The sequence below is a fragment of the Lemur catta genome, chromosome 14 (assembly GCF_020740605.2).
Source record: "Lemur catta isolate mLemCat1 chromosome 14, mLemCat1.pri, whole genome shotgun sequence".
Taxonomy (NCBI): domain Eukaryota; kingdom Metazoa; phylum Chordata; class Mammalia; order Primates; family Lemuridae; genus Lemur; species Lemur catta.
In genome coordinates this window covers 57278054-57300524 of record NC_059141.1, presented here as the reverse complement: position 1 = coordinate 57300524, position 22471 = coordinate 57278054, and the positions used below count along the sequence as shown (strand labels likewise).

Here is a 22471-nt window from a genome sequence, read left to right as displayed (position 1 = left end):
GGGATCAGGGCCGCGGCTTTGGGAGATCTCTCTGGACACCCACCACCAGCAGCCCGTGCCTTGACCACCCATGTAACCACCTCCTGTTGCCCTTTTCTCCTCCCCCTCCCTGCCCGTCCTCACGCGCCCCTCCCCAGCGCCGACTACCAGGAACGCTTCAACCCCAGCGCCCTGAAGGACTCGGCCCTGTCCACCCACAAGCCCATTGAGGTGAAGGGGCTGGGCGGCAAGGCCACCATCATCCACGCGCAGTACAACACGCCCATCAGCATGTACTCTCAGGACGCCATCATGGACGCCATCGCCGGGCAGGCGCAGGCCCAGGGCAGCGACTTCAGCGGGTAAGCGCCTCCCCTCCTCCACCGTCCTCAGCGCCTCTGCCACACACCGGGGCTCATCGTCCGCAGAGCCCAGGGGACCAGGCCATCGGGACCAGCTTTCCTCCCTCACCCTGGACCTCCCGGGGGCACAGGCCCTTGGAGGGGAGCCAGTCTTCGCCAGGGCCTTCTGGAACGTGGCTGTCCTCTCTTCAGAACCTGTCTCATGGTCAGCCTTAGGAGAAGGGTGGCAAAACGCAGAATATGGTGGCTCCTCAGTGCCTTTCACAGCCTCTGCACTTTCCCAGGCCCCGTGAGGAGCTGGCTTAGGAAGAGACTTCTGCAGTCGTCTTAACAAGGGGCACCTTCTGGAGGCCCCAGGCCTCTCACAGCTAAGCCCTTCTTTGCAGGGGGGTGGTGCCGTGTTCTTCCTGCGATGACAGTCAATTCAAATACGTGGCTGGGTTTCTGGTTTGGGAAGGGGCCTGGGTCTAACCATCGGAGATGTTGTTGGCAGTCAGTCAACACCGATGGGCACCTCCCTCCTCCTCTTGGTCTCAGGGCAGTGGGATTTCAGACATCTTCGTTCCTGGAATTTGCCCTTTAGTTATGATTGGGGAATTGGAGGGTTGAGTAGGGAAAGAGTTGGCTGAAAATCGTTTGTGGATGAAAAATGCTAATAGTGCGAACATTAATGGGACCTCTCTCTGCCTCTGTCTTTCTATCTCTCTCTCTCTCTCTGTCTTCCTCCTTGTCTCTCTCTCTCTCTCTCTCTCTCTTGTGTGTTGTCTCTCTTTCTTACACACATGCACCCGCACACACACACTGTGCCTTACTGTTTTCTACTTGGGAGTACCCTAGTGTTGACTTACGGAACTGGCTAATTATCTCTTTGGGCAACATCTTATCGCTGGGTCAGGATCCCCAACAAGTCAAGGCAAAAAGTCTTTTTTTTTTTTTTTTTTTTTTTTTTGAGACAGAGTCTCACTCTGTTGCCCGGGCTAGAGTGAGTGCCGTGGCATCAGCCCAACTCACAGCAACCTCAAACTCCTGGGCTCAAGCGATCCTACTGCCTCAGCCTCCCAAGTAGCTGGGACTATAGGCATGTGCCCCATGCCTGGCTCACTTTTTCTATATATATGTTTTTAGTTGTCCGTATAATTTCTTTTCTATTTTTAGTAGAGACGGGGTCTTGCTCTTGCTCAGGCTGGTCTAGAACTCCTGAGCTCAAACAATCCGCCCACCTCGGCCTCCCAGAGTGCTAGGATTACAGGCGTGAGCCACCGCGCCCGGCCAAGGCAAAAAGTCTTAAAATGACAGCTGTACTTTTTTTCTGAAGCTAGGAAGACAGATGTTATAAGAGGGCTAGAGGGGCTGAAAAGTCACAGATAACCCCTACACTGCTTGGCCTTTCCAGAGCCCAGCCCCTGTGGCCATGGTGTGCATACAGTTATGAAGGGCAGGCTCCAGAGGCCAAAGGATGAGGGCTGGTGTGGCCTTCCTGGGCTCTCTGGGCCTGAGGAGCCTGGTGCCCTCTTGGGGCCGCAGTACTGCTTTTGGGCCACCAGGGGGCAGAGGTCACCTGTCCCAGAGCTGCAGGTCTCAGACCCCTCAGGCTTGGGGCTGCTGGCTTTGCGTAACTCTGGGCAATGTTGATTTATTTAATTCCATCATTCAAAGCAGAAAATATGACCATGCAAGTTTAAAAACACAGCCATTAGCTCATGTGTGCCCAGAAAAACAAGGCTGCCTGACTAAGCTCAAGAGCTAACAGGGATTTCCTGTTAACATTTCTTTGCCGCGTGTGTCCTTGGTGTGCTCTTAAAAGGGGTAGCAGACGCCAAAGGGAAGTTCAGTGGACAATAATGGAAGAGCTGCTCTTCACTAACTCTTTCCTGCACCTGAGAATACGGCAATTGTTTGGTTTTACCACTAGGGTATCCATAGTTTTCGGAACATGGCGCACTATTGATTAATCTAGGCTTCTCAAAGGACCTTTCCCATCTCCCTCCTGTTCCCGTCCCTCCCTTTCCCTTCCCTTGCTGCCTGGAAAGGACCATCCTTTCCCCTTCCTTTTAACGCCGCCATGCTGGGCTGACGCTGCCGTGGTGCCAGTGGGCAGCCCTCTCGGCCATAACGTGCTCCCGTTTCTGCTGTTAATTTCCGCCGTTCCTTCCTCACTGACCGTTTTCTTTTTCTCTTCCTCTTCCTCCTTCACTCCCCCACTCCCATAACTCATTTCTGATCCTAACCCCGCTCTCTTGTGTGCGCTGCCCTCTGCCATCCCATGATGGACGCATACTCACGGCTGGGTTTCCCTCTGCTTGGCAGGGTGTTGCCGCTGGCGTAAGTAGACCACGCAGTGTCCCGTCGTCCGTCTGTCTGGTTGCAGGATGGTGTGTGGGTTTGGTGGGATGTGTCTGAGGACCTGTGGTCAGCCCACGTGCTCAGTCCACGTTCTTCCTCACACCCACCTCATAGCCAAACGACATCCCCTGCAGCCAGCTCAGGAAAGTACTTGTCTTTGGGGGTTTGCCCCAAATAATGTCACTGTGGCTGCAGAGTAACGACACTCACACTGCACTGCCCCCAGGCTGGGGTGCACCCCTGTGTTCTTGCCTTGCCCCTACCCTTTCCAATTTGCACTGGGACAGCATAGACCTGAATGTCCGAATCCACACTTGGCCGTGACTCAGGGCTAGAGGGTGGCAAGGTAAACTCTTCGAGGCCACTCCCCAGAATCCTCACAGGAGATGGACCTGCAGGAGCCAGTCCCTGCCACGGCCATCTATGAGAGGTGAAAGATGAATCATATTTTGGGACAGGGCATAGTGGGGTAAATGCCAGAGGTAACCTTGATGTCACAGTGACCATGGCATGTTTTCTGTGTCAAGAAGAATAAGCCAGAAGTGGTCCAGAGAGTGGCCTTGCGCCCAGGCCCCCAGGACTGCAGGGCCTGTTTCATCCTCTCCTCGCATGTTCTGCCTAAGTCTTGGTGTCTTGAAAGGCGCAAAAGTCCCTCATCTGACTCCAGCCTCTGTTGCACCAGCAACATGAGTCCCTGGTCTTTCAGTTTGTGGAAACGATGCCAGCAATGTTGAGTCCCAAGCACTCATGCCTGGCAGCTTTCTTGAGCCCTTGGAGCTGAGAAAGGCACAGGGGAGCTCCTCATGGGCACGTCCCCGGGAAAAAGCAGCAGTCACCTCCGGTCTGCTCTCTGGATCGCAAAGCTCCACGTAGGCAGGCTCAAGGGCAGGGCCTGGGCTTGGGGCCACACGTTCCGTCTCGCAGGGCACACTCTATGCTCCTTCTTCCCTCTCCTCCTGGCAGGCCAGGAGCCAGGACCAGGGACACCACGTTGTGCCTTCCTTTGTCCATCTCACCCAAAGACCTCAGGAGCCCTTGGGACTCCTCCCTATGCCGGAAATGGCCTCTCCTAGCAAGAGCGAGTTTCTTCCCTCTCCTTGGCTCCTCCCTGACTGGACCCCAGAGGGAGCTGCTGGTCTTCCCCGCCTGATCCCAACCACAGGCTGCCTATACCTGTAGCTCTCCAGGCCAGGGCAGAGCCTTCAGGGAAATAGGGGCACCTACACCTAACCTCAATCACCTTTCTCTACCTCTGTGCTTGTAGCCCACCCTGAGCCAGACATGGGAGACCAGGCCAGTTCTCTGTCCAGCTCCTTGCAGAGAGGGTAGAAGACATGGGCACTGGAAAGATCCCTCTCCCAGCCAGCCAGCCCTCTGAGGGGAAGGGGGAGACAGGCAGGAGGATGCTGGCCAGGACGGGTCTGGGCTGGGTCATGTCTCCAGGCACAAAGCATCTCATCTCTGTAAGGCTCCAGTGGTCAGAAGTGGCCTTCCTGAGCCCTTGTGACTGCAGAGAGCCAGATGGGAAGGACACTAGGCTAGAAGCTGGGAAGCGTGGGCTGCAGCTCAATGGGGCCCTACCTGCTGTAACTTGGAGCTAGCTGGCTGGCCTCTCTGGACCTCAGTTTCAGCATCTATAAGAGGACAAGGCTGGACCAACAGTCTGTCATTGCTACGAGCTTCACCTGAGTGCCTCCCTAACCTTTGAGAGGGTGGGCTGGGCAGCCTGGATCCTCTGGCCCCCTGGCCGGGGTTAGTGGGCACCTGTAAGGCTTTTGATCATTGCTGCCCTACAGTCTGATCCGGGCCAGGAGGCACTGGACATAGGGGGTTCTGGGGTCTCTTCTGGCTCTAGTCCAGGATTCGTTCATTCAGCTAAGAGTTTTGAGCACCTATCATGAGCCAGACCCTGGGAGTCTAAGAGAAGGTCACCAGCTCCCCCCCCCCACCACCACCAAAAGGCTGTGCTGCCCTGGGGCACAAGACCAGTGGCCATCTCTGTGGCTCCACTCCCACCTCCCCCAGGCCAGAAACCCCACTGCACCTGCGGGCCATGCTGGGGCCACAGGGCCTTGCTGCCTTGTTTCTCACACCACCTCCCAGCGGAGTCTGCCTGCTCGCAGCTGAGCCCAGAACCCTCAGCCCTCTTCCAGGGAAGTCATGGCATTGGCGGCTCCCTGTTTGCATCCACAGGTGCGAGGAGGGCCCTGAGGAAGCCTCTGGGTCCCCCCAGATGGCCTGTTCTCACCCAGGCCCACACTCAGGTGTGCTCAGAAAGGTCAAAATCACTTCAAGAAGATCTCTTCTGTTTCCTCCTTCCTTAAAGGGGATGGGTGGGGGGAGGGGGGCACCTTCAGGCCTGGGCCTGGAGTTCGCTCTGGGAGGGGCAGACTGGAGGGATCTGAGCCCCCAACCCTCACCGGGACCACCCTGAGCACCGAGGACCCAGGCCGCGCCCGTGTCTTGGGTTCTCAGAGGACAGCGGGTGAAGGCCAGGTGGGCACCGAACGACACGTGGGTGGGGGGTGCTCAGGGGCACAGCGGGCGGGCGGGTTCCAGCCTCGCCCCCGCCCACGCCCCTTCTGCACTGCAGGAGCCTCCCTGTCAAAGACCTCACCGTAGACAGCGCCTCTCCCGTGTACCAGGCTGTGATTAAGAACCAGAACAAGCCGGAAGACGAGGCTGAGTGGGCCCGCCGCTCCTCCAACCTGCAGTCGCGCTCCTTCCGCATCCTGGCCCAGATGACGGGGACGGAATTCAGTGAGTGAGGGCCACCGGGTGGGCGCAGGGAAGGGAGGTGCTGAGGGCCACGAGGGGTCTGGACTCAGCCGCTCAGTCTTGGGGCCCACGGAAGCCAGGGAGTCCGGAAGCCTTTATGGTTCGTTAGTGGCTGGCAGTGCTCCTGTGGGCCCTTGGGCTGGTGGCCAGTGAAGCAGCTTCTGCTCCAAGCCCAACTGTGACAGCAGGCAGCAGGCTCATGGGGCAGCTCCTGGGAGAAATGACTGCTTGGGGCTGGGATGAGAGGACCGCACAGGCAGCGCCTCTGACCCCTCCCAGAACACTGCCCTTCCTGTCCACAATGACAAGCCGGGGGCAGGAGCTACCGGGGCCTGGCTGCTCGGCAGCTCTTCCCTGCGCTCCCTGTCAGTGCCCTGACCAGCTCCTTTCTACCCACAGTGCAAGACCCGGATGAAGAAGCTCTGCGAAGATCAAGGTGAGTGCCTGGACCCAGCTCTGCGGCCTTGCCCTCTAGCCCCATCCCACCCGAGCAGCCCCCAGGCCACAGGACTCACGGAAGGAACCTCTCAAATTCATGCATTTGGAAAGCCTGGCCCAAAAAGGGCTCCAGCACACGCTGGCTTGAGGCAGCCGGCCTGGGTCAGGGGTCTCTGTGCCCCAGCCCCAGGCTGCAGGAGGGAAGACTCTGGGCTCTCTTGGCTCCTTCCCCAGGCAGGGGGCAGGGCTGCTTTGGCCTTTGCTGGGCTATTGAGAATGAGGGCGTCTCTCCCTGTGAGGGCTCCGGGCCGGCCACCTCGCCTGCCCACTCGCCACAGGGCCTGTCCCCCTGTGAGTCTAAAGGCTGGGCACTGGGCAGCAGGCAGACGGGAGGCCATGCTGGGCGTGGACACCTGACCCCTGGACTCACCTGTCCAGGCCTGCATTGAGGTACCAGGTCTGTAAATTGCTCAAAGCACAACAGCAGCTGAAAGGAAGACAAGCCCTCGACAGGAGGGGCTTGTGCAGAACTGCGGGTCTCAGGGCATGGTTTCCTGTCAGTGGCAGTTCTGAGGCCATAGCCACTAACCTACCATCATGGCCTGTCAGATGCTCATAGCCCTGGGCATGAGGAAGGCATGCTGCCCTGTAACCCCCTGGAACCGACTAGGGCCTTCCATGGTGAGGTGTGGGGCTCAGTGTGATTGTACGTACACTCCTGGTAGCAAATATGCCATCCGCATGCTCTTCCCAGCAGTCTGCCTTGGGCCAGCGCTTCCCGTGGCGGCCTCTGTGTGAGGGTCTGGGGTCAGAGGTGCTCTCCCACCCTGGGCCAAGCTTTCTGGACTTGCTAACCAGTGCGTAGTGGTCACAGGACCCGCAGAGTAAGACTCGGGCCAGCTCGGACTTGATGTAGATTTTCTTTTTGAACCTGTGTTTTTGCCAACCCAAGTTGCTCTACTCTTTGGCTGGGCATCCAGGCCTAAAGTGTGGTCCCCCGGGCCTGCATGGAATGGCATGCGGTTCCAACAGTCTTTAACCCTTCATGCCTGCAATGCGTCTACAGTCTGAGATGAAATGTTTGATTTAGCTCAAAAGTTAAGATCCAGCTATGTTAAGTGTGTCTGAGCTCTCGGCTGTCCCCTCCTCCAATGCTGCGCTACCCCTATGTGCTGTCCCCATATTTGTCCCACCCTCCTCTTTGAAGCCACCCATGTAGATGCTTCCGTGAGCAATGTAGACATTCCCAAAGATTTGATAGAGCAATCTTTACACACCCCAGAGTCAAATGGCCTAAAAATCCCCGGTTCCTTCCACCAAGAGGTCAGGAAGGGACCTTTTTCCTCCCTCCCACGAGACACAGACCGTTGCTTCTCTAGACCCTGCCACCCTCTTCTGGTTACTTCATGTTCCTCTTCCCTTCTGTATGCAGGATGGTCCCACCAAGCTTGTGCCTCAATATCCAGATGTCATTAGTAGGGGAAATGTACCATGGAGGTAGATTACAGCGAACTTTTGACTTTTGCATTTTCCCTGGAATCTCTGCAGGCTCTGCAAAGTTATTGAGTGAGGAGAACACACGGGCAGTATAAAGGGTGGTCCCCAGGCCTCATTCTTAGCCTTCCTCTTCCCTCCTTCCAGAAGCATCTCTTGAGGCTTGTTGTACCTGATCTTGCAGATATGCAAGGAGTGGGTGGGGGTTGTCCTTCCTCCAGGGGCCTAACCCCACAGGAGCTTCGTTTGGCCCCCAGCAAGAGGCAGCAGGTCTTGAGAACTCTGGTGCAGCTTTCAGAGCCTCTGCCCCAGCTACTGTAGGGTTTCATCATGGGAAATCCGGAAAGAGGGCCCAAGAAGAGGCTCCAGCCTGCTTCCTCCCTCAGGCCCAGGCAGCCTCCCTTGGCAGGCGCTGCACCCCCCCCCCCCGCCATCCCCCTCCCTCTGGGTTCTCGGGCCCTGCAGTGGAGGCTCTGGGGCACCCGCAAGACTTCTGCCCAGGATGGAGGGGCTGCTTTCCCTTTTCGTGACTTTATGTCACTGAATCCCAAGCAGCCAGGTCATAGACCTGGATCCTCCATCCCAGGTGGGTGTGGCAGTTCTGTTTGTGTTTAAAGCCTGAAGTTGTGACTGTGGCCCTGGTCACAGCTGGGGCCATCTGAGCAGAAGGAAGCATCCTTGTCCCCACTCTGGTTCAGGCTGGTCAGGGCTCTTGCTCCTCAGGGGCCTGAGCCACACTTCCATCCGTCCCCAATCCCGAGTCGGAAGCTGCACCCCAGATCCTGCTGACCCATCTGTGGCTGAGGGCAACCACTGCCTCCTCCTCCTTCTCCTCCCAAATTAGCATCAGTCCCTGTGAGGATTCCAAGGGTCTCTTCCGAAGGCTGAGCTTCCACAGGGAGGCTTCACTGCAAACCCTGCCAAGTATCTCACCCCGGCAGAGCCTGAGCTTGCCAAGCCTGCGCATGGGGACCGCCTAAGCAGCCTATGCCCGTGCGAAGGTGCTTTCCCCTTCCTGCTGCTGTGCGGTGAAAAAGTTGCCAGGAATGTCAAGTGAGTAGTGTCAGGCGTTCTGCACCACGCAGGGGCACTGGTGACCTTGAGGACAGGTGCGAATCCACGTGTCAGGCAGACCTTGCCAACTCTCCCCTCACTTCTGTCACTGCCATGCCTCCAAGGCCGCCCCCGCAGAGCAGCTCACAGCCCTCCTCTCCTCTCAGGTCCTGGCTCCCGATGGTGTCCCTGGTATCTGGTAGCATGTAGCTTTCCTCTGAGGCTCCAGTGCCTACCTGCTGGGCAGCCCAAGGCAGAGTCTAATCTCCAGGGACCCTGTCTTTACATGGAAGGGTGGTGCCTGAACAGCCCAGGCATTCACCGTGGACTTAGCTGCCCTCTCTAGAAACACCCTGGCACCTTAGGAACTGTCCAAGCTGCCTTGAACATCAGCTCCCGTCTGCTTCCACGTGGGAGCTTCTCTGGTAGGTGTAGGTGATGCTGTGGCTCCCCAGTTCCCACCTGAGGTAGCTGAAATAGTGCCTCCATCCCACAAGCAGAGCCGTAATCTCAGGGAGGTCACCAGAGCTTCCCTCTGACTCCAGGACCCTGATGGCTTGGAAGTTCGGGTCCGCATTGCACTGCCATGATGGGGGGGGGAGGCAAGCCCAGCTCCATCCTAGGCAAGGCTCGAATCCACGAGGCCTCTGGATCCCACTGCTCAGGTGTAACCATCCTGGAGGCCCCTAGTGCGTAACCCAGAGTGCCCTGGCCCCACCTTGTGGCACAACTGCCTAATGCAGTCCCTGACGCTCACCTGGCTAAAGAACTCTGCATGTCTCCTTCATCCCAAGTGTTAGGAGCAATGCTGATTTCTAGAGTAGATAGAGTTCCTGGAGGAGTTAAAGGCGAGGGCTGCATCATACCCCGTCCTCAAACAGTGTGGAAATCCCCCCACGTCCCTTCTCTACTCAGCAGCAGTGGACGCTGAGGCTCACTGGCCTGCCTCCCCTCCTGCTCCCCGCCGTCATAGCCCCCCTGTGTGTCCACACCTTCTTCCCTGCCTTGTGCATCCTTCAGCGCAGCCCCCCCCCACCCCCGCCCCGCTGTCCAGCCGCTGTACTCATTCGCTGGCACAGCACAGGGCCCTCCTGTAGACGGGACCCTGGTAAAAAGGCAGAGACAAAAGTTACCTATGTTTCGTGGATTTTCAGTCCCTGGTGTTCAGCCCCACTAGCAAATTTGAAAACCAAAACTAGAGAGCCCAGGACACCCCCATGTCACCATCTAAGCAGCCCTCATGGGGGTCGAGGGTTTCTTCCTCTCTCTTACTCTCCTCTCTCTCTCCCTGTCTCCTGTGCCTTCCTCCCCCTGCTCCTTTCTTTGCCTAGCTGAGGATCTCTAAACAACTGCAAGCAGAGCAGTCTCGCTAGACTTGCCAGCTCTTCCAGGACTGTCCCCAACCCTGTCTCTAAGCACTGACAACAAAACTGTCACCCAGCCACCGCAGGCCTTGCTAGGACTGATGATTTACAGGCAAACTGGCTGCATCTGATTTGTGCCTCTGTGTCCTGAGTAGTCTCTATGGGATGGTCATGACTGTAATGCTGTCAGCAGGGTTGTGAGGGCCCTGCCACAGGGCCTTTGCTCATGCTGTCTTCACCCCTTCACCCTGACCTCAGAAAGGCAAGTGTGTGGCAAGGGAAGAAGATGTCTAGCACTTAGATTGTGGTCCTGTCACTGAGTTTCTGTGTAGCTTTAGGCCATTCATGTGACATTTCTGGTTCTCTGTTTCCTCTTGGTATAAGGAAAGTTAGGATTAGACCAGTGGTTTTGAAATATGATAGCAGTGGGCCCTTTTGTCAAACAGTCTTTCACAAAGAGCCAATATGCAGGACTCAAGGGGTAGAGTGAGGGTCTGGCAGGTAACGCAGACGTGGGAAAGTGGACCTATGTGAGTGTGGGGACATGGGGACTGGTCCCTGATGACCGTTACTATGCAGAAATGTAAGACCAGCACAGCAACATCTTCTGATCTTCAAAGACCTAAAGTTCATCTTCCTGATTTTCATATGCTGGTGACTCGTTTTTTAAATTAAACTTTTTATTTTGAGATCACTGCAAATTCAAGTGCAGTTGTAAGAAACACAGAGAGATCCCATGTGCCCTTTAGCCAGTCCTCCAAGTGGTAACATCTTGCAAAACTGAAGCACAGTGTCAGAACGAGGATGTTGACACTGACACAGTCCAGACACAGAATATTCCATCACCCCAGCATCCCCGGTTGCTGTTTTACAGCCACCCCCACCCCCACCAGTGTCCACTCCCTTCTTAACCTCTGGCAACCACTAATCTGTCATCTGTTCTCCATTTCTATAATTTCATCCCTTTCAATACTGTTGCACTGATGGAATCATGCAGCACATGAGCATTTTAGGATTGGCTTTTTTCAATCAGCATAATTCCCTGGGGATTCATCCAAGTTGCTGAGTGTCCCAGTGGTTCATCTGTTCCTTTTAATTGCTAAGTAGCATCCCATAGTATGGATATACCAATTAATTTTGAAATCGAGTTTTAAACGCTGTACAGGTTAAACACACTGTGTGTGTGGCCAGCTGTGGCCCTTTGGCCACCAGTTGACACCTCTGAGACAGGCTGTTGGCAGCCCTTCCAGCCTGGAGGGACTGGGATTGCGGCGGCAGCGGCACGGGCCTTCCCCGGGCGCACTCTCCTTCATTTCCACGTTCTGCTGCTGCTTGCCTGCTCTGCACTGTGCCCTCGGCTGAGCAGGTGTGGGTTGAGCCCCCAGAGGTCTCGCTGGTGGGAAGTGGCGGGAAGTTCTGGCCCTCTGTATCTGTGACAGTGGCCCTGTGAGTATGTGTGTTTGCACGCGTGTGTCTGGGCTGTGCTCAGGCCTGGGTGGGCAGGGGCAAGCGGTGGTGTGAGAAGGCTTCTCTCTCAGGACAGTGAAGGCTTGGCGAGGCCAGGGCAGCACAGGGAGGTGGCAGTTCTGCCCACCAAGCCTCATCACGGGGCATAGGCGTTCCTCCTTCTCGATGCCCAGCGAGGGAACAGAGATCATGCTAGGCGCACCTGCCTATTTCGTTCAGTCCTCAGAGCCCACAGCCAAAGCAGCCCTGCCCAGCCCCAACCACATAGGCCAGGGAGCCCCCTCTTTGCCCAGCCTTCCCCCAGCCCCACTAGTCAGGCCCCTTCTCCGTGGCCCCTCCACTCGCTCAAGGAAGGAGCTTCAGTCCCTCCATCCTGGTCCCAGGGACTCTGGTCTTGCCCCAACCCAGCCCTGACCACCTAGAAAGTACCCCATGGATGGCAAAGTTTCTCCAAGCCAACTTCCTCCCTCCCACGCCCTCCATCCTAGCTATCAGCCAGGGGAATAATGAACACATCCCCTAACCCCTTTCATTCTTTCTCTCTTCTCTCTCTCTTTCTGTCTCTTTCTGTCTCTGTCTCTGTCTCTTTCTCTCTCTGTGCCACAGGGAAAGGTTTGAAACGGAACGTAACAGCCCACGTTTTGCCAAATTGCGCAACTGGCACCATGGCCTTTCAGCCCAAATCCTTAATGTTAAAAGCTAAAAGGCTGCCTGGAATCCCCTCACCCCAACAGGCTGGACTCCCTCTCTCCTTCCCCCACACAGATCTGGCATGTGAGCCCCACGGTGATGCTTGACAATATATAGCTGTGCTGGGGACACCTCTATAGCCAACTGCAGCACTTCTGCCCTCTGCCCACCCCAGAGCTGACGCCAGGGCCCAGTGCCACGCAGCGCTGCACCCCCACCCAGTGCAACCCTCACCACCCCCCAAATAGCCTGAGCCCATGCCCCCTGCACAGGGCTTAGCCATAGACCAGAGAGGGCATGATGGGGTTTGCTGGTGTAACACCCCAGAGCCAAGGGAAATGGGATGTGCCACTGCCCAGTTTCCCACCCTCACTCAGCTCCTGGCCTTGTGCCATCCTGGAATGAGTCGCCCATAGATCAAGGTCCTGGGAAGACGCCAATCCATGGCCCCCTGGCCCCCTGGCTGCCCTCTGGAGCCCAAGCCAGCCTGGAACAGGGCTCTCTGCAGAGGAAGTGGAAGCCCTAGGGTAGATGAGGCAGAGACCCCTCCTGGCTGTGGTGAGATCGGGGGGTGTGCCCTCCTCTCCGTACCATGTGCTGGCTCCATAGTTCTCTCTCCTGTACATATATGCATGCTTGTTCTGAAATAAAGAGGATTTGAAGTGAACCAAACCAAGCCCCAGTCATGCTGTGCCTGTGTGTGTCCCGCCCGAGAGGGGCTGTGAGGCAGTGTCTGGGACAGAGAGGGGACAGGCGCCACCAGTGAGGGGCAGGAGCAGTGCGCATCAGGCCCCAGACCCAGCGCAGCTCTGCTTGCCTCTGCTTCCCTACCCCGCAGGGAGGGATGGCAGGTGCACATCCATGCTGCAGCCTGTAGGCAACCTTAGTCTCCCACGAGCAGTGAGTATGGGGGATCCCCGAATGCCCCCTCTCCTCCCACACCCCACTGCGACCAGCAGGCTGAGCCATCATCCTTCAGAAAGCACTGCAAGCCCCTCTCCCAGGAAGGCGCTACTAATGCTCAGTCCTGGCGCAGGAGGTGAGAGGAGGGCTCCGGTGGGCACACCTGGGCTGAGGAGGGGGAACGCCTCACAGGGGAACCCAGTAGGCTGGGCCGGGGCTGGGGCTCAGGGAAGAGGTGATGGAAGGCAGACGGGCAGAATCTTTCTCAAGCAGCAGGAGGACAGGGACTGCCTCCCACTGTGCCTTGCTTCCCCGGCCCACCTGAGCTTATCCTAGTCCTGAGCATTTGGTAAGGGATAGTCAGGGTGGCAGCAGCCAAAAAGATTCCAGCCAGTCTCGCTGAGCTGTGAGCCACTAGCTAAAGCCCATCCACCTGTCTACGCACCAACTTGTCACTGGAATCACAGTCTGAGAATATGAGAACGCTGGCACTTGGCAACTAAAGGCAGATGTTGAGGCCCAGCCTCCCGGACTGCCCTGCTTTGCCTGTGGCTGGGCTGGGCCAGGGCCCTGCTCCCGCTCCTGCTGCCGAGGCACAGGCTTTCTCTCTGCCTCAGGGGGCCTTAGCACTGCCACCGGGAAGGGCTGGCCAAGAAGGCTTCATCCTAGCCGGAGGATCCACAAGGTTCCCCCTGAGAGGGGGATACCGGCCTTCATCTAGCATCCTGGAGCACACCCATATTTGGCTGACCTCTTACTGAGGACTTGCAAGGCCCAAGAATGGTGTGGGGCAGGGGCCTGCCAGACAGAGCAAGGTCCCGGGCAGTGGGTATCCTGAGGTTGGCAGAGGACCTGAGCCAATCCCTAAGAGTTGGTGGGATCTTGGACCTCTGTCCCCAGCCCCTAGCCTGTTGGAGCCTTCTTGGGGTTACCTGCTTGAAGCCCCAGAAGACTCTTGTTTGCTTCCTAGCCTGCCTGGTGCCTTCCTGGCTACCCCAGGCCCCTGCATGCAGCACCCTGGGAGGCCCCAGGCCAGGGGTCCCTGGAGAGATGTCCTCACTCAGCGTCCCGTGTCTGCGGGCATTTGTCAAAGCACCTGGCTGCTGTGGGTGCTGAAGGAATAGGAAAGGGTTGATGTGGCTGTGACCACAATGAAGGTTGATCACGTGGGGTCCAGAGACAGGTAGTGATCCTCCAGCTGGAGGATCAGAGGCTTCCTGGAAGAAAAGGTCACACTGGTGTTTGACCTTCAGGCATGGTTAGAATTGGGGTGTATAGAGATAGGGGAGGCTGGGCGGACAGAGAAGATGCAGAGATGCCAACAAGAAGAAGGGGTGTCCTGGACCCTGAGTTAATCACTGTGGTTGGAATGGACGGAATGCAGAGGATGCCATGGCAGTAGTGGTCCAGATCTAGAATCACAGGCTGTAGGATTTTGAAAGTATTCTGCAGGCAAAGTAGAACTAGCAAAGGTTGCAGGGCACACCCACACTACAGCTGATGAGGCATCCTTCACATAGACCACAATGTCAACGTGGGCCCTGGAGTTGCGGTGTAGCTCTGGGGCAAAGTGACACGGCCAGGGCTCCCCTGAGCAATAGTCACCAGGCTGCAAGGGGGAACGTAGACTAGGTTGGTGGCAGCGTGAACAATTTCAAGACTAACCACCTGACTGGTATTCTGCCACCATCCAATCAACAGAGATCTTCATACTCCACCACTGTAATTAACACAAGAAGCATCATCACCCCACTAATGACAACCACCCCCTGCACCATCAGTGCCAGTCACAACGCCCCCACCATCACCAACAGTTCCAACCTGAGCCCAGTGACCACAACCCCAAGACCCAGCACCACCACCAATACCATCTCTATCCTTTCCAGACATACCGTTGTCAATAACAGCATCAACCAAACCCCACCATTCCCACCACCCAGGGAACAGAGCTGGGGCACAGGGTCTGCATGTTCCGCCTTATGCTGACCAGGTTGAGGGAAGAGATGAGAGGAAGAGAGGACCATAACCAGGCTGTTTCTCCTTCTGGCCACACCCTCCCCCCATGTAGCCGTGAGGATTTGAGTCTGATTTGATTTGGTTTGGTTTTCACTTAGATGTTTAAACTGCACTATGACCACGGCAGAAAGCAGCTGTAGAATCTGAAGCCAGAGTGGGGTGATCTCATAGACACTGTCTTTAGGATTGAAGCCACGGCCAAGTAAGCTCTCGGCCGTGCTCCCTCTCTGATGCTCCCTTTTTGGGGATCCTGAAGACTGGTGGAACTTCAGGCAGGAACTGACCTGGAAACACCCAGGATCCTTCAGGATGCCCTTCGATGCCTCCTCTGCCTTCCTAGGAAGCCCTTGCAGCTTGGTGCCTGCAGACAGTGGCCCTAGAGAGGGTGCCACTCCACAAGAACCCCAAGCAGCAGGCTCACATGCATGCCCATGTATACCTGGTGGTGATCTTTGTCCTGGCCCTGTGGTCACTGAGGAATTTCCCTAGGGCCACATCCAGCTCCAACTTCATCCCCTGGAGTCCAGGGTTCATTTGGAGCCTTGGCTGGGAGAGTAGCAGGTAAGCTGGCCTGACAGCGAATTGGAGCAAAGGAGACAGGCAAAGCCAACTTCCCACTCATCCTGCAAAATACCATCCCCAGCCTGGAAATTTCCATCTCTTGTCCCGTGCAGTGTCCTCACTTCTCAGCAGCCCACTGGAAGTGTGGGATAGGCCAGGGAGAAGCAGACGAAGGAGGCCAGTGTCAGCCTGGGCCTTCCCAGGCCATACCTGCCCGTGCTGAGAGGAGGGTCTGAGCAGCCGGCTCAGCAGTATGGCTTCAGGGCCTGCAGCTGCTTCTCTGACATGGCCACACCACAGGCATGTTGTCTAGAAGTGAGGTTCTTTCACAGGATGGGAAAGTGCCCTCATGGCAGGCCCGAGAGCTGAGCTGCCCAAGGCCTCCTCTCAGAGCACCAAGCAGGGGAAGGCCTGGGCAGGACACAGCCACTGCCCTTGCCCATCCTGGATGCATCTCACCCAGGCATGGAGAAGAATGGTGCTCCGTCCCATGGGGCGGTCAACCCTCAACCATGCCACCTCTCCAGCTCTCTTCTTCCCTGGCCCTCTCGTAATATTTCATGCCTTTTTCTACCACACACCTCATTGGATGGAGGAGAGAATTTGGCAATGCTTTGCTAAACAGCATTCCTACCTAGGGCAGACCTCTGTAGCACCTGCTACTCCAAGCACAGTCCCGGCAGCAGCAGCAGCACCCAGGAGCTTGTTAGACATGTAGATTCTCAGCCCTGCCCCAGACCCATTCAACTAACTAGAAGCTGTAGTTTAACAAGATCCCCAGGTGATTCGTGTGCACATCAAAGTTTGGGAAGTGTGGTGGTGATGAGGGCACAGCCCTTCTCTGCCACTTGGCAGCTGTGTGACGTCTCAGCAGAGACTCTCTCTCTGGACCTCAGATTCCTCATCTGTACAATGAGGTTCATGAGCCCAATCACCCAGAGAGGCTGAAAGGCTAAAATGGAATAATGGGGCCATGCTTATACTATGGGAAGCATTCAGTGGAGCGAAGTATTGTTAGTCTAATTATTTCCAATAAGAATAGTGCCTATTATTGGAGAAAGATTCTACTTGGCTGATCACAAAAAGAGGTTTCTTTCTTCCTCCACGAGGTACTGGTTAAGCCTTCAAATTGAAATGACCCTAAATCAGATTCTGCTGTTCCTAGTGATAAGCTCTAGGACCTTGAGCAATTGAAATCTCTGTTTCCATTTTCTTGTCTATTAAATAGAGTCCATAATTTCCACATCAGAGGGCTGTTGTGAGGCATTAAAGACATAATGCCTGACGCACCGTATGGGAGGGGGAGTTATTCCTACTTCCAGGATGCGCATTTAGCCTTTAGCTATTGTTGCAAATACAAATATAAATCGAAGAGCAAAAAACGAGCAAAGAATGTGCATTTCTTTGCTTTCCTGTAATTTAATTTTTATTCTCTGCCCCATTTCACAGGTAGCCAAAATCTAATCCATCAACCCAGGCTCTGACTGTTCTTGTCTTCCTGGAGTGGTCCTGGGACAAGGCACTTACAAAATGCCAAGGCGTTTGGGTGGGGGCATGTGGGCACCTGGTCCTCGGTCATGGTCTATCTGTCCTGGCATCTGCTGGGATCTGCCTATCCCATCTGGTCACGCGGGTTCACGCTAGCAGAGTAGTCACCTCTCTTGTTCTCAGTAACAAGGCCTTTCAGATCTGCAGTGCTCAGCCATGGTCCATGCCACTCTTGAGTGTGTGTGAAACCCTCTGTGGCACCTGGGCCACACAGAGCCATGGGGGTCTTTGGACTGTCTTGAGTCTGCCTGGCACCTTGCCATGGGCATGGGGAATCCTGGGGTGCTGCTGCTTCCCCAATGTTTACCCCAAAAAGGGGCACGGGGGTCTCTATTCTGAATTCCCACACCACATTGGCCAACTTTGATCTGCCTGGCACGGTAGCGTTCATCCACCGGTACTGTCAGTGCCCTGAGTTCTGTGGAGCCCAAAGCCCAGGTTCTCGACGACACTGGCTGAGGAAGGACGAAAGGGAAACAGGTTGGGGGAGGAACCTGGGTTGATAATTCAATCCACTTTTCCACCACACTGTTTTGCTGAGAAAGAAAAATTCGGAAGCACAGAAAAATTGGGAGGGGGGAATCCTGGAAAATTTCTCCAGGATTGAGAGTGTTTTTGATGTTACCGTCGTTTCCTCCCTGGATCCCGAAGGAGCTCCTTCCGGAGCCTGGCGACGCGCTGGCCCGAGGCTCCCGCACTGTTTGCAGCATGGGCTGTGGCTTCTGCCCAGCCCGCCTCTGCTGCGGCCTCAGCCCCTGCACAGAGAACCACAGAGACCCCCTGACCTGTTGTCTCTTTCGGTCGCTTCATCAGCACCCCTATTGAGCATGCTCCAGTGTGCACCAGCCAGGCCGCCACCCCGCTGCCACCCGCTTCTGCCCAGCTGCCCGCTGCTGCCTCTCCCAGCTCGGCCTCGCCACCCCATGCTGCCACCGCCTCTGCCGCAGCCCCTGCCTCGAGCCCTGCGGACGGTCCAAGGTAACTGGCCCCCAGGTGCCCGCCCTAACCTTAGGGAAGGGAGGCAGGAAAGGCGCCACCTTGGGTCCATCTGTGTCTAGGTGGGACCTGGGGCCAGCACTGCTTGGTGCAGAGTATAAAGAGGAAGCTGGGGTGCATTTCAGAGGAGTGCACCACCCTTGGCTGGACACACTCTAGTGAGAGACGTAAAAGTCTCTCTTTCTCTCTCTCTCTCTCTCTCACACACACACACACACACACACACACACACACACACACACACAAAGAGAGAGAGAGAGAGAGAGAGAGAAAGAGAGATAACAAAGGAAGACTGTGTGGAAAGTCCTTGCTCCTGGAACTAGGATCAGGGAGAATGAAAGTCATGCATGTGGGCTGGGGAAATCAAGGAAGGCTCCACGGAGGAGGCAGCTTTGAGCTGAGCACCAAGGCAGGTCACATTCGGCCAGCTGGAGTTCTGCCACTAACTTGCACACACCCCTCCCTACCCTCTCTTCTCTTGACAGAGAAGCAGGTTAACTCCAGATGCACCTGGTGTAGTGGGAGTTAAGTCTCTGCTTCACAGTTTTCTGTCTGTAACCTTGAGACGGTGGCTTAACCTTTCCAAAGCTCGGTTTCCTCATCTGATAAGATGTTTAACAAACACCTATTTCATGGGGTCATGATAGAAAAAAGACACCTAGCACATACAAAGGACACAGTATTGGGACTTCCTACATCCCAACGTGCCCCTCTGGGTACGAGAAAGGCAGAGACTGAAGGCCAGGGAGGCCTGGGAAGGCAGAGCAGGCAGGCCGGATGGGTAGGTCTGGAGCAGCCAGGCAGCTGGGCGGGCTTCCTGGAACTGTCCAGTTGGTGTGTGGGGACAGAGCCTGGCTTTCCCAGCTTCCATGCCGCTTCCTAAGGTTCTACTGGGCAGGCCATGCCTCTCTGGGTCAGGGTGCATAGGTCTGTGGTGCAGCCTGAGGAGGGACTGACGCAGGCAAAGTGGCCCGCAGGCCTGTGAGCTGCCCCCAGCCCAGCCTTCACATGGCCCACACGGTGCCTTTCCCCAGCCCAGCCTCAAGGCGAGCCTGGCCCTGGGCCTCCAGGGGTGGTTTTATCCCAGTGTCCTGGGGGGATTTAGCAAGCTACTTGCCCTCTGCCTGCCAGAATCTCTTCACATAAGGGCCTTGCTACCTGCACCAAGAAGAAACTCTGAGGAGGGCAAGAAATATCCCTGTTGTTGCGCAGGAAGGAGCCTCCTAATTTGAGTGGGGGAGCTCTAGGTGCTGGAGCCCCTTGGGCAGTCTAGCCTCACCCCCGAGGCCTCACCCCCGAGGCCTCACCCCTGCAGAGCTCTTGGAGCCCTCAGGACGCCCTCAAGCAGGGTGAGTCCTTCCTTCTCTGCCTTGCCCGGGAGCTAGGGCCCGGGTGGAACTTGGAGAGGGGCCCAAAGAGCTGCTCAGCAGGGACTGAGGCTGGAGCAGAGGGGTCTGAGGGTCACATTCTGAGCCAGGCTGCCTCCCCTCCTGACACACAGGCCAGGGGAGCTGGGCTAGAGGGAGCCTATGAGAATGGACCCCCCAGCCTTTCTTGCGAGCGTGGCTTAGAATTCTCCCTGGATATCCTAAGTCTCCGCCTCCTCTGCCAACATCATTCCCTGACACAGGACTCGTGGCTCCTGGGATGCTGGCAAAGCATCCTCCACTGATGGGGGGTCCAGCTGAGACCCACTGACCCTTGGCCCTCTCCTACCACAGTGGAAGCCAGGCACCCGTGGACACTCTCTTCCTCCTCCATGGAGGCTCCCACTCCGCTGCCCCTAGCACAGGGATCTATCCAGAGAAGGGCAGGTGGGCCCAGGGAGGGGAGACAATGTCCTTACTCAGCCAGAAACTTCGCAGCTTGACAGGGCAAGCCTGCACAGCCCCCAGGTGTGGGACACGGGCTCCCCAAGGCTTGTTTTATCTCTGCCTTGTCTGGGGCAGCTCTGCAGGCCCCTCTAGATCCACTCAGGAGCCTGCTGGCAAGTTCTATCCCAGGGCCACTTCCCTCTCAGGGGCCCTGAGAGGAAGGCGCTCCCACACCCTACTACTGTGCCCAGCAGAGATGAGCGGGCCCAGGGTCCAGGGAGGACAGGTAGAAGGAAGGCAGGAAGCCACGGGGTGGGTGGGGGTGGCAGGCTGTGGACCTACAGGAGCTCACTCCTTCAGCAGCCCTGCCGGTGACCCACTTGCCCTGTGTGTGGCCACGCGGTCCCCTTTTGGATCCGAAAGATGCAAGGCCACACAGGGAGGGAACAGGGATGTGTTCTATAAGGGGTTCATTAGTCTTAAATGAAGAAAAGAGTTTCACAAACTGGGAAATACGGGATCAGACAAGGTTACACAGGCTGCTGAGCTCCAGGGGTTCTCAGAGCCTTTAACTCTCTAAAAGTCCAGCATCTTCGGAGGGCAATGAACTCAGACACTTTTCCATCTCTTTGGTCCCGTGGTCCCTGGGCCACATGGGGCAAAGGTGACTCTGGTCAAAGGCAACTCTAACCCAGTCAAAGGAGGGGGACAATAGGAACTCTGTGCAGACGAGAGGGGCTGCTGAGGGGAGCTCTTTGAGGCCTTCTGGCGTCTCATGAGCCCTCCCGGGAGCATTCTTGCCCAAACCCAGAGTCTTTGCTGCTACCCTCCAGCAAGAATAGAAAGGGGTAGGCGGAGGAGGCCAGGTGGTCTGAGGCTGCGAGGTGCTGTGCAAGGTCAAGGGGATGAGGTAGCTCCGACCACCTCCATCTCTCTGCTCTGTCCTGCCTCTGCTGCCTTCCATGGGCCCACCCCAGCAGTCTCCCATGGAGTGAAGGCTTTGCCCTGAATCCTCTTGTCCGGCTGGTGGCTTTCCTCCCTCTCTCTAAAAGCAGTGGCATTAGCCACCCAAGGAATAGCTTCCTCCCCTCCAAGACCCCCATAGTCTTTCCTTCACAGCCTCTGGCAGCTCCCCAGGGACATCTCTGGCAGGTGTCCTCCTCACGAAGGCTCCTGAAGGTCAGGGAGCCAGCCTGCTGTGGCTGCAGGCCCCAGGATCCAGCTGGGGCTGCCCTTCTTGCTATAACTCTTCCCCCTTGGTTCCAGGCCCCAGGCCTCTTCCTACAGCCCCGCAGCAGCCAGCTCTCCAGCACCCGCCGCCCATACCAGCTCCAGCGAGGGCCCAGCTGCCCCTGCAGCCAAGCCCCGGGTTGTCACCACTGCCAGCATCCGGCCTTCTGTCTACCAGCCAGGTGAGAGGCAGAGAGGGAGGTGAGGCTGTCTAAGCTGTGCATGGGCTCCAGGAGTCGGAAGAGCAAAGGGTCGGCTGGAGATTTCTAGCTCAATGAGATGGAAGAGAAGGTTTAGAGGGGGGAGCTGTTCCTCCATGAGTCTGGGTCTGGCTCAAGCTGCAATGACAGGCAGCTATAACAGAAATGCTGTGGGCTTTGGACAGACTCGCTGCATCATGGTGTGACCCAGTGCAAGCTGTTCAACCTGTCTGGTCTTTTGTTTCCTCAGCCAAGACAGGATAACAGGAGGTATAGGGAATACGTGAAGGGGGATGGGGGGCAGCTCAGGGGCAGCCAGAAACAGCACTCGCTGGTTGTCTGTTCCATCCATCTGGGCCCCATTCTCATCAGTGCCTGGGGTCCCCTTGCAGGGATGAGGGCTCAGCCCCATGGCCCCTGCTTTCTTAGGCAAAGTTAGGCCTACGCCCCAGAGCCTGAAGGTAATTCTTCCCCTGCCAGCCATTGCTCAAAGTACCGAGGGTTCCTGAGCAGGTGTTTTCCCAGGCTGGGGGAAGGTCCCATGTGCCCTGGCATATAGGATGTGCCCACAGGAGGGCTCCCAGCATCCAGGCCCTGAGTCTGGTCACCATTGCCTCCTTCCCACTGGATTCTGACTCTGAATTCCAGGAGGTCAGGGCTGTGGTGGATTTTCTCCACTGTATGCACCTGACCCATGCCTGGCACAAACAAGATGGTCAGCAAAGGCATAGGGAATGAAGGAAAAAATGAATGCACGGATGCTGGGGAGGAAGGCACAGGCAGGTGGGGGACAAGGGCACAGGAGAGGCTGTGAGCAGTGCATTCTGTCCTCTGGCAGCCGCATACACAGGAGCAATGAGTCAGGAGTTCCCAGAGGGATCTTCTGGTGCCCATTACACAAATGGGTGAGATAGGGTTTTTGGTGGGCACATACTTTACATTCAAAGCATTATGCTTCAACACATTTAACAGCCGTCTTGGATTTATGGAAAGCAATAACGATTTTCCATTTACAGTACTGATACAAACATTTCTTCCCCTCAAGATTATTATACATGTACAATTTTTAATAGCCTTTTTAAAAAGAGCAGTTGTAGGGCTGGGCGTGGTGGCTCACGCCTGTAATCCTAGCACTCTGGGAGGCTGAGGCGGGATGATCATTTGAGCTCAGGAGTTCGAGAGCAAGAGCAAGACCCCATCTCTACTAAAAATAGAAAGAAATTAGCTGGACAACT

General features: G+C 56.3%; 1 protein-coding gene across 5 annotated transcripts in view; it reads left to right on the top strand.

Annotated features, from left to right (window-relative positions):
- Positions 1-22471, top strand: part of LDB3 (LIM domain binding 3) — a 61220-nt gene that overhangs the window by 15915 nt on the left and 22834 nt on the right. The window contains exons 6-10 of one of the 5 annotated variants that reach the window (XM_045569044.1): positions 138-341; positions 5278-5444; positions 5862-5898; positions 17810-17974; positions 21073-21218. In XM_045569044.1, coding sequence (XP_045425000.1) covers positions 138-341; positions 5278-5444; positions 5862-5898; positions 17810-17974; positions 21073-21218 — 719 coding nt within the window. Of the gene's footprint in view, positions 1-137; positions 342-5277; positions 5445-5861; positions 5899-11884; positions 12636-17809; positions 17975-21072; positions 21219-22471 lie in introns of those variants that run through there. The other 4 variants (XM_045569041.1, XM_045569043.1, XM_045569040.1 and 1 more) reach the window with 4 other exon arrangements.